This window comes from Nicotiana tomentosiformis, chromosome 12 (genome assembly GCF_000390325.3).
Source record: "Nicotiana tomentosiformis chromosome 12, ASM39032v3, whole genome shotgun sequence".
NCBI lineage: Eukaryota > Viridiplantae > Streptophyta > Magnoliopsida > Solanales > Solanaceae > Nicotiana > Nicotiana tomentosiformis.
In genome coordinates this window covers 131,179,493-131,196,934 of record NC_090823.1, presented here as the reverse complement: position 1 = coordinate 131,196,934, position 17,442 = coordinate 131,179,493, and the positions used below count along the sequence as shown (strand labels likewise).

General features: G+C 35.4%; 3 protein-coding genes across 8 annotated transcripts; all 3 read right to left on the bottom strand.

Moving 5' to 3' along the window:
- Positions 1-1,502: 1,502 nt before the first annotated feature.
- Positions 1,503-11,612, bottom strand: LOC104107904 (uncharacterized). 6 transcript variants are annotated; one of them, XM_070190004.1, is made up of 11 exons: positions 11,410-11,612; positions 8,524-10,158; positions 6,537-7,437; positions 6,313-6,456; positions 6,126-6,224; positions 5,110-5,332; positions 4,450-4,701; positions 3,686-4,088; positions 2,715-2,844; positions 2,103-2,611; positions 1,503-2,012 (listed from the first exon to the last, which is right to left on the bottom strand). In XM_070190004.1, exons 3-11 carry the CDS (start codon positions 6,606-6,608, stop codon positions 1,787-1,789), a joined length of 2,058 nt encoding a protein of 685 aa, XP_070046105.1. In that variant the 5' UTR covers positions 6,609-7,437; positions 8,524-10,158; positions 11,410-11,612; the 3' UTR covers positions 1,503-1,786. The 6 variants fall into 6 exon arrangements, with proteins under 6 accessions (XP_070046105.1, XP_070046107.1, XP_070046108.1 ...); XM_070190006.1 differs by lacking the exon at positions 11,410-11,612 and having other exon boundaries at positions 8,524-9,977; positions 10,102-11,392; XM_070190007.1 differs by lacking the exon at positions 11,410-11,612 and having other exon boundaries at positions 8,524-9,937; positions 10,107-11,392.
- Positions 6,642-7,430, bottom strand: LOC138903409 (uncharacterized). The gene has a single exon (XM_070191383.1). The coding sequence runs from the start codon at positions 7,428-7,430 to the stop codon at positions 6,642-6,644; it is 789 nt and encodes a 262-aa protein (XP_070047484.1).
- A 146-nt stretch (positions 11,613-11,758) lies between the features above and the next one.
- Positions 11,759-15,635, bottom strand: LOC138891352 (DEAD-box ATP-dependent RNA helicase 45). Its single transcript, XM_070190003.1, has one exon. It carries the CDS (start codon positions 15,330-15,332, stop codon positions 11,910-11,912), a length of 3,423 nt encoding a protein of 1,140 aa, XP_070046104.1. The 5' UTR covers positions 15,333-15,635; the 3' UTR covers positions 11,759-11,909.
- Between the last annotated feature and the right edge of the window lie 1,807 nt (positions 15,636-17,442).

Below are 17,442 nucleotides of genomic sequence, written 5' to 3'. Positions count from 1 at the left end.
GTCATAAAACTTTTTCAAAGTGCTGCAAGAGTATACAGGCGCAAAGAATTTGATCTATACATGTCAGATATAGTAAAAGTTGATAAGAAGACTTTTGACTACTTGATGGAAGAACCACCGGAAAGGTGGGCACGTTCTTGTAGTCCACGACGAAGATATGACATGCTCACAACAAACATAGTTGAGTCAATGAATTCTGTGCTATTAGAAGCAAGGGAGTTACCTATATTAAGAATGATGGATTTCATCCAAGTGAAGCTACAACGTTAGTTTTATGAAAGAAGAAATGAAGCAGAAGGAACTTTTTATGACGTTTCTTGTTGGGTAGAAGAGGAATTGAAGAAAAAGATAGATTTAGCTTTTACTTTAAATGTAAGTATTATGTTCTTACTTTAGCTTATTATTGTAATGATAATTTAACATAATGTACTAACTTATAGTTTTTCAACTTTGAAGGTCTTCCCTGTTGATTCATGGCGTTCTAGAGTTGAGGAAGAAGGAATTACTTTCTTGGTGGATTTAAACAAAAGAACATGTGATTGTTTTCAGTTTCAATTTGATGAATTGCCATGTATACATGCAATTGCAGTTATCGAGAAGAGAAACATCAAGAAGTTCAATTTCTGCTCGGACTGGTACTTAAAGGAATCTTGGCTGAAAACATATGAAAGACAAATACATCCTGTAGGAAATACGGATTCTTAGATTATACCAGAGAGTGTTAAGTCACAAATTATTAAACCTCCAAATTTCAAAGTCCCGCCAGGTAGAAGGCAGAAGAAAAGGCATATTCCAGCTACCGAATCATCAAAAATAACATTCAAATGTGGTCGTTACAGAAGAATTGGTTATAATAGAAAATCTTGTATATATTCTCCGGCAATCCATCCATTTTTAAGGAAGCATAGAGAATAATAGATATATCTACTTATGTTTATCTACTCTTTTAAGTTTTTGCTATAAATTGGATTCATTTAGATTATTTTTATTTGAGCAAGTAAACATTAGCAGATGGTTATATAAAAGATGTCCTGAATTTTCAAAGTTTCTTTGCACTTACTTGCTCTTTGTTTCTTTTTCTTTTTCTGGGAGTTCAATTTACCTTTGTCGGACCAATTATTGTTTATGGGATTTTATTCTTGCCGTAAGTAAACAAGAAAGTCCTTTTCTTTATATAATTTGACGCCTGCAACTTGCTACATCTTTATTTTTAAAATGAGATTGGTACAAGTAAAAGTTAAGGACATAATCTTTTACAAGTCCTGAAAATTTCAAGTATGAATCTAATATTAAGGACATAAATTTTTAAAATGTCCTTAACTTCTGGATTATTATCTAGATTTTCAGAAGTTCAGGACATTTCAGAAAAATATGTCCTGAATATTATTTTCATCCTTCAACAAATCAGGACGTTTATGAACATAATGTCCTGAAGTTCTACAACAATCAATGTATCTTTTGCTATATCTCTACAGATTTAATAAAAAACTGACAATTTAAAATGGACAAATCAGTAGTTATAAAATTGGCATCTGCAGCTTGCTAAACACAACTTGCTACATCTTATTTTTAAAATGAGATTGGTACAAGTAGACTTCAGGACATAATTTTTTGAAACGTCCTGAATATTTGAAGTATGAATCTAATATATAGGACATAAATTTCTAAAATGTCCTTAACTTCTGGAAATCTCAGTTTATTGTCTATATTCCAGAAGTTTAGCACATTTAAAAAAATATGTCTTCAATATTATTTTCATCCTTCAACAAATAAGGATGTAGTTACACTACAGCTCCTTTAGGCAGGAAGTTTCATTTTCACTATCATAATCGTCGCCGACATTTTCTGGTGGTGTATCATAACCAGAATTTTTTTTCCACTCTCCATGTGCCCAAAGATTTGCTGCAAGTTCTTTTCTGAAGTTTGATATGTCCTCAGGTTGGAATTTCTCCACATCCTTTTCCATCATCAACAACTCCACATACTTGATTAGGAATGCACCACAATCAGTCCTAAGAAAAATATGGAGTCAATTAAATAATATCTTTAATAAAATTAAATCTAAAGTACATATAAATTATATAGCAAATGACAACACGTACGATCCAGTTTGGTGTGGTGATCTTTGCCACTGAATATCAAATTTGTTGAATGCATTTCCAAAAGACTTGTGATTTTTCTCAAATTGTGAGAACTTTAGCAAGTGGGGGATCATGCGTGCATACATTTCAATGTGTTTCATTCCTTGCTCATATGGCTCACTATATATGGAATCGTACACATCAATCTTTCTCTCATTCAAGTCCAATACCCCCAAAAGAAAATGTGTCACAACATCATTATCTTCTGAAGGAAGCCGACATGGAAAAAAGATTTTGTCAACCTCTGTCCAAGCAATTCCACATCTACGATTGTCACCCCACACATATGGTGTGAGAACCAACTGATTATCATCACACCAAAATAAATCTGAAGCATCTTCATTGAAATCCTTATACACAATTAGCATATAGTTATCAAAAAGTATATCTGTAGTTGTGCAACGAAAAGGATGGGCGCAAGGGTGGTAGCATTCCTTCTTTCTCAAATAATACAGGGCAATGTCAATATGCTTCATAAAAAGGCAAAAAAAGAAAAAAAATCCATCAGTCATAAATAAATAAAAAATAATAAATTAAGAAGAAAGAAAACAAATGCCTTGTGAATTATCAAACCTTATCATCAAGTACAAAGCTACTATCTGCAAGCTCAAGGAAGAACATTTTTCTACTGATTTTTTGATGGTACAATTTATATGGATTCTTTCTCACACCATTATCCTCAGCATATATATCAGTTTGTCCCCTGAAAATTTTGAAAATATCAAAGTTAGAAAGTTTATAAGTTAGTTCTCAATTCCTAATTAAGGATTCTTGGTCCTGAAGTTAGATTTGCAAATTCAAAAGTTAAGGACAGGATGTCCTTAACTTACAGTTACAAGTTCAAAAGTTAAGGACACTTGGTCCTGAACTTAGACTTACTAGCTCATAAATTAAAGGACAATTAGTCATGAACTTAGAGTAACAAGCGCATAAGTTAAGGACAATTGGTCCTGAACTTAGAGTGGAAGTTCAAAAATTAAGGACACTTGGTCCTGAAGTTAGAGTTGCAAATTCAAAAGTTAAGGATATGTAGTCCTTAACTTACAGTTACAAGTTCAAAAGTTAAGGACACTTGGTCCTGAACTTAGACTTACTAGCTCATAAATTAAAGGACAATTAGTCATGAACTTAGAGTAACAAGCGCATAAGTTAAGGACAATTGGTCCTGAACTTAGAGTGGAAGTTCAAAAATTAAGGACACTTGGTCCTGAAGTTAGAGTTGCAAATTCAAAAGTTAAGGACAGGATGTCCTTAACTTACAGTTACAAGTTCAAAAGTTAAGGACACTTGGTCCTGAACTTAGACTTACTAGCTCATAAATTAAAGGACAATTAGTCATGAACTTAGAGTAACAAGCGCATAAGTTAAGGACAATTGGTCCTAAACTTAGAGTGAAAGTTCAAAAATTAAGGACACTTGGTTCTGAAGTTAGAGTTGCAAATTCAAAAGTTAAGGACATGTAGTCCTTAACTTACAGTTACAAGTTCAAAAGTTAAGGACAAATGTAAGCAATTAAGAAATAATGAATACATTTAGGGACTTACACTTTTTTGCGACCTTTCCATTTCTCCTTGCCCAACCACCCAATAAATTTCTTCAATAAGTTTTTATCATCTTTGGCATAATAAAAAATACATGTACGAGTATATTTTGATTTTATCCAGCCTGTATACTTAGGAGTATTTTCATTGTGTGCCATCGATGTTCCTCTTTTTCTTTTCTGTTCAAAAGGAGATTTCAATTGCCAACTAAGCTTCTTATTCCTTTTCCCTCGACCAAGCTCTTCTTCAACATTTCCTTCAACCTCCATAGACAAACCCTCATCAATGCTCATTTGTGTAGTCGGAGGAGTAGGAGTAAGAATAGCAAATGATGGACCATCAAAACCAATACTATCTCTCTTCCTTTTCCTAGTATATTGGTTAACGGCTTCATTTTTGTTTTGCTCTGCAAGCAATACTACATATACATTAGTTTGCTGCAAGTCGTCAATTCTATAAATTGTCAAATGAAGAGACAAAAACTAAGGACATAATTTTTGAAATGTCCTGACAATTTCAATTATGAATACAATATTAAGGACACAATCAATACTTGTGTTGGCCACGCTGCCTTCTTGTATTTCTTTAACAGACAATAGTGTTGACATATTGTTTGCATTTTCTTTATCTTGCAACTGTTCTCCATGTTCTTCGATTGCAAGTTCACATGATTTTGCAAAATATTTACAGGAGCTAACACAATTAGTACTTGTTACTAATCTTTTATTAAAACAAACATGTATAAGATGAAAAAAATCCCGTCTAACCTTTTGCAACTGTCAAGATCATGCCAGTTAAATCATTATCTTGACTAGCATTTTTTTGGCTTCCAATATTGTCTGTAAGAGAGAGAGGTGTAGAGATATCATACGTTCCTTCTATACATTTGCAAACAATCTTACTTATGCTTGTTCCTTGGGTATTTTCTATGTCTTGAGATTGTCCTCCACTTCTCTCTTTTGAAATTTCATCATCATGATAGTCCACTCCATCTTCTTTCCTTGCAGTTTCAAAAGATTCTGTAACATTTACAATTAATACTTGTTACTAATAGTTTACTAAAACTAACATTCAACATGTCATGAAAATTCCATCTAACCTTGATTGGCATCATTTTGATTTCCAAATTTCTCTTTAAGTGAGAGAGGTGTAGATAGATCATATATTTTTTCAACACATTTGCATACAATCTTACTTATACTTGTTCCCAATGGATTTTCTAAATCCTGAGATTGCACTCCAGATTTACAAATTATGTCTATTACACTTGTCTCTTTTAGATTGTCCTGGTCTTGACATTCCATTCCATCTTGAACTTACACTCCATCAAAAGATTCTACATACATTTGTAATCACAAAAAAGTTTATATGTATTATGCTATTGAATATAAATTTCAATGATAACAAATTCAAAAACTGTATCTAACCTTTCCCAATTTCGATGCCAATATCAGTTTCATCTTCTAGATGCGCATCTCTATAATCGCTTTCATAATGATCTTCTACATGCACATCTATATCATCACATTGATCATCAACTGCATCTTTGCTAATTGGAACACTAGGTTCTCTCTTTATGGTCCTTTCATGAGGTTTGTCAAGAAGCTTCAATAAAGTATCAATCTTTGATCCTAGGTTTTTCTTTAAAGCCTGTGAGATAGTATTTAAAATAAGAATCAGAATGTTAGCTGCTTATAAGTTAAGGACATGTAGTCATGAACTTAGAGTTACAAGTTAAAAAGTTAAGGACAGGTAGTCCTGAACTTAGAGCTACAAGTTAAAAAGTTAAGGACATGTAGTCCTGAACTTAGAGCTACAAGTTAAAAAGTTAAGGACATGTAGTCCTGAACTTAGAGCTACAAGTTAAAAAGTTAAGGACAGGTAGTCCTGAACTTAGAGTTACAAGTTAAAAAGTTAAGGACATGTAGTCCTGAACTTAGAGCTACAAGTTAAAAAGTTAAGGACATGTAGTCCTGAACTTAGAGCTACAAGTTAAAAAGTTAAGGACATGTAGTCTTGAACTTAGAGCTACAAGTTAAAAAGTTAAGGACAGGTAGTCCTGAACTTAGAGTTACAAGTTAAAAAGTTAAGGGCAGGTAGTCCTGAACTTAGAGCTACAAGTTAAAAAGTTAAGGACATGTAGTCCCGAACTTAGAGCTACAAGTTAAAAAGTTAAGGACATGTAGTCCTGAACTTAGAGTTACAAGTTAAAAAGTTAAGGACGTGTAGTCCTGAACTTAGAGTTACAAGTTCAAAAGTTAAGGACGTGTAGTCCTGAACTTAGAGTTACAAGTTCAAAAGTTAAGGACGTATAGTCCTGAACTTAGAGTTACAAGTTCAAAAGTTAAGAATATGAAGTCCTAAACTGAGAGTTACAAGCTCAAAAATTAAGGACATGGTGTCCTTAACTTAGAGTTACAAGCACAGAAATTAAGGATATTACCTTGATGTCATTTTGAATCCTTTTTTCTGATAAAGCTATTTTTTGATGTATTCTAGTACATTCTACCTCCATATCCTTTTTGAACTTCTCCGATAATCTCTGAATCAAAAACCATAAAAACAAAAAAGTCTCTTAAGCAAAAATAAGCAAATAAAAAACTAATGGTATTCAAAGACAGAAAACCTACGTTAACAATTTTCTTAAGCAAGACTTCATCAAATTGTGTTGAAGGCATTGAACTTTGATCTTGAGACAATGGCACATGCACACTAGTGGGCTCCGCATCTACTTCAGAAGAAAGAAATGGTACCATCTCGAGCAACTGATACAACTATTATATAAGAAAAAAACGTAAGTATTCAGAACTAAAACACATAAACAAAAAAATAGCTAGTAATCCTGTTAACTTACTTTTTCATTATGGAAGTACTTTTTACATAGGGTGTCATAATGTGGAGATTTCATATCTGAATAACATAGCATCCGGGGGAACCCACATTCTCTGAAGTTCACAAATTATTTTTCCTGAAAAATTGGGAATACTTCCATAATCCAAACACAGAAGGCGAAAGGGAAGCCAAGTATAGTATAACTGTCCTTCTCTTTATCTTTCTCTTTCTCTTTCTCATTCTCATTCTCATTCTCTGAAGTATTTTGTTTGGGCTTCAAGCAGCTCTTCAATGATTTTAGTAACTTTTCATAACAAAGAGAGCCCCAATTGAAAGAAGAGCAGAGTTCATCGTCATCTACGATTTTCATTACCCGCTCAGACACATTCCGATTCTTGCGCTTCCCCATCAACACAGATTCAACAAAATAAATTGTTGCCAACTTCACCACATCGTCATGGCTGCCTACAAATGATGCAGTTGTACCATATGGGTGACTAGTAATAAAATGCCACAAATCGCCTAACTCGATTCTATCCTTTCCAGGGAAGTAGACTTTCGAAAGCCTATTCTCTCTTTCACCTAAAACTTTGAAGTCCACTGAAGAAGAACATTTCAACCCAGTAATTATCTGGAACGCTTCACGTGTAAACTTCACTTCATGATCAAAAACCTTGAATGTCATTGAATGCGAGTCATTGCTTATAATTTCTGAAAGCAACACACAATGAATAAGTCTACCACAGAACTTCACACCTTGTAATCGGAAAAAGTTTTCGAAAACACCATCCCTCAACTTCTTCCATTGCGTGTTCGACAAGAAACTTTTTATTGTTTCCTTATACTGAAAATCTCCTTTCCAATAGCTCATCAAATTACGCCAATCATCAAACTCGAAAATACGATCTCCTTCCATTAGCACACTACAAAGAAGGAAATAGAACGTAAACATTAGGACTATTTTTCTGAAATGTCCTTAATATTTAAACTAAAAAACTAAAATCCAGGACCTAAGTAGATGCATCTTTAATAGAAGAACAGTAAACTAAACTTAGCTTACAAATTCTTAGGACTATTTTTCTGAAATGTCCTTAATATTTAAACTAAAAAACTAAAATCCAGGACCTAAGTAGATGCATCTTTAATAGAAGAACAGTAAACTAAAATTAGCTTACAAATTCTTAGGACTATTTTTCTGAAATGTCCTTAATATTTAAACTAAAAAACTAAAATCCAGGACCTAATTAGATGCATCTTTAATAGAAGAACAATAAACTAAAATTAGCTTACAAATTCTTAGGACTATTTTTCTGAAATGTCCTTAATATTTAAACTAAAAAACTAAAATCCAGAACCTAATTAGATGCATCTTTAATAGAAGCACAATTAACTAAACTTAGCTTACAAATTCTTAGGACTATTTTTCTGAAATATCCTTAATATTTAAACTAAAAAACTAAAATCCAGGACCTAATTAGATGCATCTTTAATAAAAGCACAATTAACTAAAATTAGCTTACAAATTCTTAGGACTATTTTTCTAAAATGTCCTTAATATTTAAACTAAAAAACTAAAATTCAGGACCTAATTAGATGCATCTTTAATAGAAGCACAATTAACTAAAATTAGCTTACAAATTCGTAGGACTATTTTTCTGAAATGTCCTTAATATTTAAACTAAAAAACTAAAATTCAGGACCTAATTAGATGCATCTTTAATAGAAGCACAGTTAACTAAAATTCCTAAACACAGCTAGCTTACAAATTCTTAGGACTATTTTTCTGAAATGTCCTTACATAATCAATATATTGATTGAACCACAAACACATTTCAATACCAAAAGCTTCTCAATAACTTTCTCACAAAAATCTGCACCTTATTCCTCAACGAATCAAGTTATAATCATTATTTTGGACATTTCACACATACTTGATGACAAATACAGCATTGATCACGATTAGAGATATACAAAAAGAAAAATGCATAAAAGCAGAATCGAAAACATACCAGTACGATGGTTCGCTGCAGAGAAGATGACAAATGAGAAGAGATTAAGTTGGACAAAGTATACGCAGAAAATTTTTGTGGGCTGGGCAGGAGCGATATTGAGGGAGCGAAATTTTACCTATGAAATTTTGGCTCTGAACTTAAATTAAAGAAGTGTATAAAGGAAGGGTTTGGGAATAAAAGAAATAGAAGAAAGGGTAAAAATGTCTTTTCATATTAATTTTAATAGAATAGTGGCTATTTTTGCTCAACATTAAAATTGGTGGATAAAAAATAAACACCACCTTATTTAGTGGCTACCACACGCCATTTTTACAAGAAAATTTTCACTTGAAGCACTCTTATGATAGAAGGAAATAGTAATATTTTCTGGAATACATTCATATACCCAATAAACAAGGAATCCACCATTCTAAGCTAAACTAATCCCACTTTAAAACACAATAACATTTTTCTCATCCTGTTCCCTTATTGTCTACGGATTCAAGCAACACCATAAATGGATCAAGCAACATTTTGTTGTTTTTCCAGATTTTGCAGGAGCGCTGTCTGAAAAGATAGACCCTTGTGAAGCTTGCAAAAATCTAAAGCTTGTTGACTACATTGATAGTTAAAGCTCATGGAATTTGATGTTACTATCAGCCGATTAACATGCAGACAGTTAGTTGTATCGTAACAGGGGAACTTTCATATGAGTATGTTCTTTAACTTTCATGAGTATGTTCTTTCTTTTGCTCCTGAATATTAAGGATAATTACATTCTTTAAAGGATCAAGGGCTCTACCACTCACATGAAGTCTTACGCTCTTATCGTCAACCTCCGCTCGTTTGGTCTCGCTATTTCATTCCTGGTTCTCTCTTTCAAGCTTCTTTACTATATGATGTACACAATCCGCCTCCAGGAACTACTTTTTATAACCGAAAAATCTAAGGCTAGTAGCACACTGTTCAAAACTCGGTGGATAATGAGTCCCACCCTCCACCTTTCTCACCTTAAATACCAAGTTTTTGTCAGCAGCAAGATTCGAACCCGTAACGTGTGCCTTACCCACACATTATGATTTAAGCTCTAACCACTAGACAAAGCCCAGGGTGCTTCACCTCCAGCAATATTATGATGTGGAAAAAAACATAATGTATAAATTAACCCAAGAGCACTATCACACCACAAGGTGAATGATAGATTTCAAGCGTTGCTCCATACTTCCTTTTTCCCTCTCCATTAGGTGTTCTACATCACTACAAAACCAGCATCAGAAAATTCTGATGAGACTAATAGATCAGTTATGCAAATCTGAAACACCAAATTGACCCCTTTCTCTACTATTCTCAACTACTATGCAAGTGAACTGCATTGATAGAACCATCATTTTCAGGATTATTCGTCAATTGTGTGTTTCCCTGCATTCACCATCTGAGGAATGACTCATCAGCAACCTATGTTTGCTCGGATCCTACAAAAATGTCCTTGTTTGATCCATGTCAAATTCAGCAGCATTTTCGAGGATCCAAACAACATAGCAGCAACTAAAAGAAAAATCTAGAGAGAACATAGAGTAACAAGCACCGAAAGCACACCTTACCCCATACGAATTTTCCAGCAGGGGAGACAAGACCAAGCTCACTGACAATTACCTAGATTCACAGAGAAAATTAAAGATATGAAACATCAACTACATAAACTCGGATACACCATTGCAAAAGGAAGATTATCTCAATGACGGTTATTGGTTCCTTTGGTTACAACACCTAGCCTAGAGATGTAAACTTTGGACCATTAGGATTTTTTTCACCCCAATGCTCTCAAGATTGAACGTGCATTTAAGTTCAGGAAGTGTCACATGCTTTCAAGAAGGCGTAAACCTGTCGGTCCGATAAACCGATCATAATTGGAAGGTTTCATGGTAAAACCTGGCCCAACAAAAGTTGCTTTTGACTATTCTCTTCCACTATCAGCATGCAAATATGAAAAGGAAATTTAAAAGACACGATCTGTTCAACCTCAAATACAACAAAAAGTAGACATAGTCACCAAATAAGCATCAGAGATCCTACAACTGATTTGAGTTGAGAGAAAAGAGAAAACCTAAAGTAAAACCCCGAGACAACTGGATTATGCCACACATGGAAATGCAATTGCATTATTCAGATATATGGAGGCATTACCATTATGGATTATATCTAATGCTTTAAAGACTGCCTCAATCTAAGATAATAGGGACTTAGCAACCAAATAGGCCTAACTAATTAACACTCCTAATCTCAATCATTTCTGTAACATATAGCAATGACGTTCAAAAATAACCAACAATATTATGTGAAATATAGGTAATACTCCCTCCATCCCAATTAATATTGACAACCCTTTCCACATGGGGAGGTCCTCCCAACATGCATGATGCAATTCCAATAATAATAGTATTCTCTATATTTACAATTCTTAAGAATTCAAATTCATTTAACTATTTAAAATTTAGACTTTAATTTAAATTTTTTTCATATGAAACTAACTTTTAGTTGTTACTTTAACCTTGTCCAGGTAAACACAGTGATTATAAAATGGCAGAGGGAACAATTAGATGATATCTCATAAAAAAGTAACCCAAAACTGCTGGAAGGGTGTTTCAAAAGTGAACTAAACCCATGAATGAGCTAAAATAATCCTTACAAAACATGAACTAAAACAATAACTTGATTTTAAATAGTTCCTTGCGTGTTCCTTCATTTGGGCCTTTTCAGCATAGCATCTCTTACCAAACATATTACTTTGATACTCAGAGCTCATTGGAGTCGTCAAAAAGAAAACCACAAATTTCAGATTCAATACATGAAAGGTATGAGAAAAATACGAAGATAAACTGCAAGGGGACTGAACTAGGGTAAAACCTTTTGGGTAGTCTGGGAGCACTTATGATCCTCCTTGTTGCATTTATGCTCAAAGTTATCAGTGATACCCATGTCTCTTCTTGTGCAACTCTATGTAATCTCCCTGCGGCTGTTTCAATTCAAGTTCATAATAACGGTTTATATAATCATATAGCAAACCATGGCTAACCACGAAAGAAAAGAAGAGTGAAGTAAGAAACAGAAAGAATGTGGCGCGAAGAAGAAAAACCCAAGTTTTGTATCAAACAAGGGTTTAGCCAAAGCCGGACTAATCAAGTCAGGAGGTCAGTGCTATCAGTGCCCTTGAGTCGAGCCGAGCTTTTTCTTTCAGAAGCTAATACTTAGAATATCAGGGGGAATAATCATGTATCCTGTTAAACCTGTATAGATTTACAAGCAACGTCATCTCGAAATTAAGCAACAAAACTTAAGAAATAATTTGCCTGGAATATGTAACAATCAGAAATGAAACATTACAAAAATGGCAAGGACATTCATTCTTATACAACTGAGTATCTGCCTGGCTGAGCCGAACCAGGAAGAGATGATGCTTGCATGGTAATGTCCTCCAAAACACGTTTTAGTTCTGCTTTTGCTCTCTTGACAGATTGTTCCGTGGGGCCCTCAATGAACAAGTACAGCTTCCTATCCAGAAGCCCTGGTGCCTTGCCAGGTGGAACATACTGTCCTCGAGTGGTGATGGCAGCTCCCGTCCATTCAGAAATAGGACCCAAAGTCTCCTTGTGCGTCACCTTCCAGCGAGCATTTTGAGGGAAATCATTTATTTCTAATTCTGCTTCATAATGTTCAGGCATTGCATCGGCCTGAATCTTTGCTAAGTTGTGCTGCAAGTTCAAGGCAGCTGCCAATGCTGTTGCTCTGGCTGTCACATCATTAGAGCCAATTGGCAGTCCATTTCCAGCAACAGCTGCTGTTGCACCTGGTATATTAATACCAAGTACACCAGGCAATGCAACAGGCAAGCCACCATTGGGGAGAAGCTGACCAGCTGAAACTGGAGTTGCCGCTGAAGCCATACTCGCTTTGGAAGCAGCAACAAGAGCAGCAGCCTGAGCAAGGGCAGCCTGCTGAGAGAGGTCGCCACCTGCTTTTCTAATTCCATCATCTTCATCCTCTGAATCTGATTTATCTTCCTCAAATCCATATTCTTTTGCCTGTGCTTTCTTGGCGGCTCTTCTCACTTCATCCTCTTCTTCATTAAATTTAAAACCACTACCACCATAACCAGTCCCATGTGCTTGCTCAAGTCCCTGATTCACCTTCGCCATGAAACTATCAGCGAGAGCTTTCAGGTCATCTGGAACAACTTGCTCCGACAGTTGTAAAGCTTTCAAAAGATCAGGTGCATATCTTGCATCATCTTCAGATAAGAATGTGATGGCACAACCTTTCCTACCAGCCCGACCAGTCCGACCAACGCGATGAACATAGTCCTCATAATGGTTCGGAACATCATAATTGATTACCAGTTCAAGCTCCTTGACATCTAAGCCCCTGGCTGCTATACTAGTAGCAATCAACAAATTACACACATTACTTTTAAAGTCGGATATGGTGGACTCGCGATCAGTCTGATCCTTTGCCCCATGAAGGGAGAGGCAGGGATAACCATGCTTGAGCAAATCCCTAAATAAAGCATCACATTTCTCCTGTGTGTGAACAAATATCAAAATTTTTCCTTTTTCATACCATTCACCAAGTAATTCAAGGAGCCGAAGGAATCTTTCACCTTCTGGCCTCACCTCAACCAGTTGTGTTATATCCTTGTTCACAACACTCCTACCACCTACCTGTATTTCAACAGGTTTGTTCAATACTTTACGAGCTAATATTTCAACCTGGCGAGGAAAAGTTGCAGAGAACAGGACTGTCTGACGGTCAGGCCGTGTGTTTTGGACAATTCTTGTGATCTGAGGTTCAAATCCCATGTCAAACATTCGATCAGCTTCATCCATGACCAAGTAAGTGACTCTTCGCAGATTCGTAATCTTTCCACCACTTGTACAAAGTATATCAATCATCCTGCCCGGAGTGCACACAACAATTTCAGCTCCTCGCTTCAATTCACTAATTTGCTGAGCAACCCCAGAACCTCCATACACAGGTACACAAACGAGACCCATCGCCTTAGTGAACTTCTTAATATCACTATGAATTTGCTGCACAAGCTCTCTCGTAGGGGCCATTATCAGCCCAATAGGACCATCTCCAGACATCAGAGGAGGCTGGTCCTTAATATGTCTCAGCATTGGTAATACAAATGCCAGAGTTTTACCAGAACCCGTCTTAGCAATCCCAATGCAATCTCGGCCACTCATAATTACTGGCAGAGCCTGAGCCTGAATAGACATGGGCTTCTCATAATTCAGTTTCTTTATAGTGTCTAACATCTTGGAGGACAGTCCCGTCTGGTGCCACGTTCTGATCGGTTTAGGAACATCCTTTCCATGGATCTTCAATTCCAGTTGTTTCCTGTAAGCAGAAACCTCTTCAGCACTCATTCTTGAAATCTCCTTAACTTCTATGTAAAAATTCTTTCTGAAAGGAGGATAGTCAATTTTCGAATGATCTACTATTGATAGTTTCTCGGCCTTGGTTTTCTTCACCCGTTTCATAAACTCTTCATCATCCTCTTCCTCCAAAGGATCATCACCTTCATTCTCAACGTTCCCATAATCCGAATCTGAATCTTCACCAGGAATAATTCTTCCCATAGTCTTCTTCACACTCATCTTCTTAGGCTGTTGTTCTTCTTTGCCTTTATGAGTACCATTTTTAGAATTTTCACCATCAAGATTATTGACTACGGCATTGTTAAGCTTCTCAACTTCAGGCAAAACCATAGAGTTCATAAAAGCATCCAACGGGTCAATATCATCGTCGTCCCCCATTAACTCATCATTGCCATTCTGAATTACAGGGGAACTAGCCGCCTTGTCCGCACCGTCATCATCATCCATAGCCTTGCCATTATCATCCACATCAATATCCATGCCATGTTTCCCCTCAGCATCTTCATCGTCAGATTCTCCTTCCAAAGTCCAAGTTTTGCCCAATTTAGGTTCTTCTTCAGCACCTCCAGCAACACCAAACTTCTCCCTTTCGGACTCCTCTTTTTTTCTCTTTAGCTCTTGCCATTCTTGAACTCTCCTCCTTCGCTTCTCCATCTCATCCTCTAATTTCCTTTGCTCCTCAGCAAAATCCTCTTCTCGACTCTTCTCATTCTTTTCTTCTGCTAATACTTCATCAGTGCTATCTTCCCTGAGCTTGTTGTTGGATTTGCTACTCCTTTCACGATCCCTCTCCCTCTCCTTATGATCATCATCATTTCTCTTTCGCCTCTTTCTATCTCGATCCTTGGCATCAACTTCATCATCGCTACCATTTTCTACTTCACGGTGTCTATCCTTTTCCCTGTTCCGCTCCTTTTCTCTCTCTCTTTCTCTCCTCTCCTTTTCTCTCTCTTTCTCTTTCTCTTTCTCCCTCCTTTCTCGATCTCTCTTCTTCTCCCTCTCTTTCTCTCTATCCCTCTCCCTCTCCCTCTCCCTCTCTCTGTTTTCACGATCTTCCTTATCCTTTTTTTCTCGTTCTTTAACTCTATCTCTACTAGGTCTTTCATCATCATTATCATCACGGCCCCTGCTTTTTTCCCGCTCCTTATCCCTGTGTCTATCCTTGTGCTTTGCCCTATCTCTATCTCTATCCCTATCCCTCTCACCGTACTTTTCATCGGCACTTTTTTCTCTATCATAGCGGCTGATTTTCTCTCGATCCTTCTTATCTGATGAGGAACGATGGTGGTCTCTGTCCCTATGCTTGTCACGATCTCCTCGATCCTCCTTACTATCACGGTGACGCTTCTTCGATTCTTCCTCTCTCTTCGACTTGTGCTTCTCTTCCATTAGAAGATAGTCGGAAATCGGAAGGCAAAAGCAATACACGCCACACCGGAGGCAACGGCGATACAGTAGCTTCGATTATCTCCGGTAAAATCCCTAATTATCTCCGGCAAATCACCAATTATTTCCGGGGAAATCCCTAATTATCTTCGATTCGAGAAGTTATATATATGCCAAAGCTCGCAGGGAAGAAGAGAAGTTCCCAAACCCTAGCTTTTCTCGTACTGAATTTATGCTTTATAGTTGAGTCGAGTTTTATGATTTTTTATTTCTTCCGACGTGGAGTCGAATTGAATATAGTGGAATGATTTAGGAGGTATTATTTCCCAAAACAATTCATTTATTTTATCTTATTGAACAGAAAAATAAGAAAGAGAGCGCTCTTTTTTCTTAATTATGAAATTATTTTCCTGAAGAAGTTTAGGTGCTTTTCCTGAAGAGTGAAAAATATTTTCTAAAGATTGGCATTAATGTTAACAAATGGTTTAGTAATTTAATGAAATTTTGAGTATTAGAGTTTGATAATGATGTCTAAAGGATAGGTTAGAGCATATTATTTTTCCTCATTTGGTGAAAAATAAAAATTAAATACCAAAAACTAACTTATTTATCATAAACATCTTTTTTGTAAAACAATCGCACTTGTAGTCTCTGTATATTTCTTCAGCTATCACCAAGGATTATGGTGGGATGAATATAATTCTTACACCCTTAACCACACGTTTCAAGTTTAAGCCCTGAAAATGAAAAAAAAAATTAATAGGAAGCGCTTTCCTCTTTAATGAGTGTGTAAATTCATATTAGGCCGTACCCCAATATGGGTAATTGGCACAATTGTAAGTACATTTCAAGTGTTTGATGGAAACACTGTTTGTCGAAGTGTCTAAGTGAAATCAGTGCTAAGTTTAAAGGGTTGACTATGTATTTGGCTATTATTTTATTAATTAGACGTTTGACATTTACGTCAAATTAATAAACTTAAAAAATAAATATCTTGTGTACACAAATACAAACTTACTTTTCTCAACGACATATATTCTAATTCTGGTTTGTCACTCTTATCGTTTGTTTAAACTGGTTTAGTTTGACCCATTAAGTATTGTATAATACATGGATAAAGTTAGACAATAGTAGTATGCTAATTGATTGCCTCTTTCATTGCTCGCGCAAATGAAATAGGGGTATTATCACTTTTAGCTCACATCAAAAACTATTTATATTTGATAGCCGAAAAAGTATATAAAATTTATATTATTTTTGTATATAACATATAGAATTTTTTCGACTATTATTTTGAAAGCGGCTATACAATGTTCTTTTTCCAATGAAGAAATACTCCCATAAGCTATACATAAATCTACGTATTATATTACATAGAATAAGATGTGAAATAAAAATATGTGCATTTACAGTACATGATTAAACATTTAAAAGAACAAAAGCACCCTTCTATTATTTTAGAACCCATATTTTATTTTAAGTTATATATGCAATATATATCTAACTTTTAATACAATGAACCAAATGTCGACCGAAATAATCCCTACTTTACAATCTCTTTATAATTTGTTTGTCAACCAAATGACCACTTAAGATTAAATTGTTTAAAATTTGATGTAAACACTGAGTTTAGGAACTTTTTTTGTTGATCCTCCTTGTCCCAAGCTCCTCTACTACTACTATTACAACAATATACTCAACGTATCATCGTGGAGATGGTAATGTGTACGCAAATCTTATCCCTATCTTGTGAAAGTAGAGAAATTATTTCCGATAGACTCTCGCTAAAGATGTCCCAAGCTCCTCTAGTGAAAAGAAATATTCAGTAAACAAAATATTGATATATTGTGTTACCACTATTTTCTTCATTAAAGAAAATATTGATGTATGGTGGCAACAGAGTTGACAGCTCTAAAACAAAACTTGTTTCCAAAAGATAAACACTTTTAAAAAGGACTTAAATAATGGTTATATTTCAATCCCAAGGCTATTAAAGTCAAGAGAGAAATGATGTTTCCTGTTTGAAAGATCAAGAACTGAATTATCTTGTATCCTTCAACAGGATTTTTTTGCTCATCGCCAGCAATAATCTTTTATGAAGAAAAGAGCACCA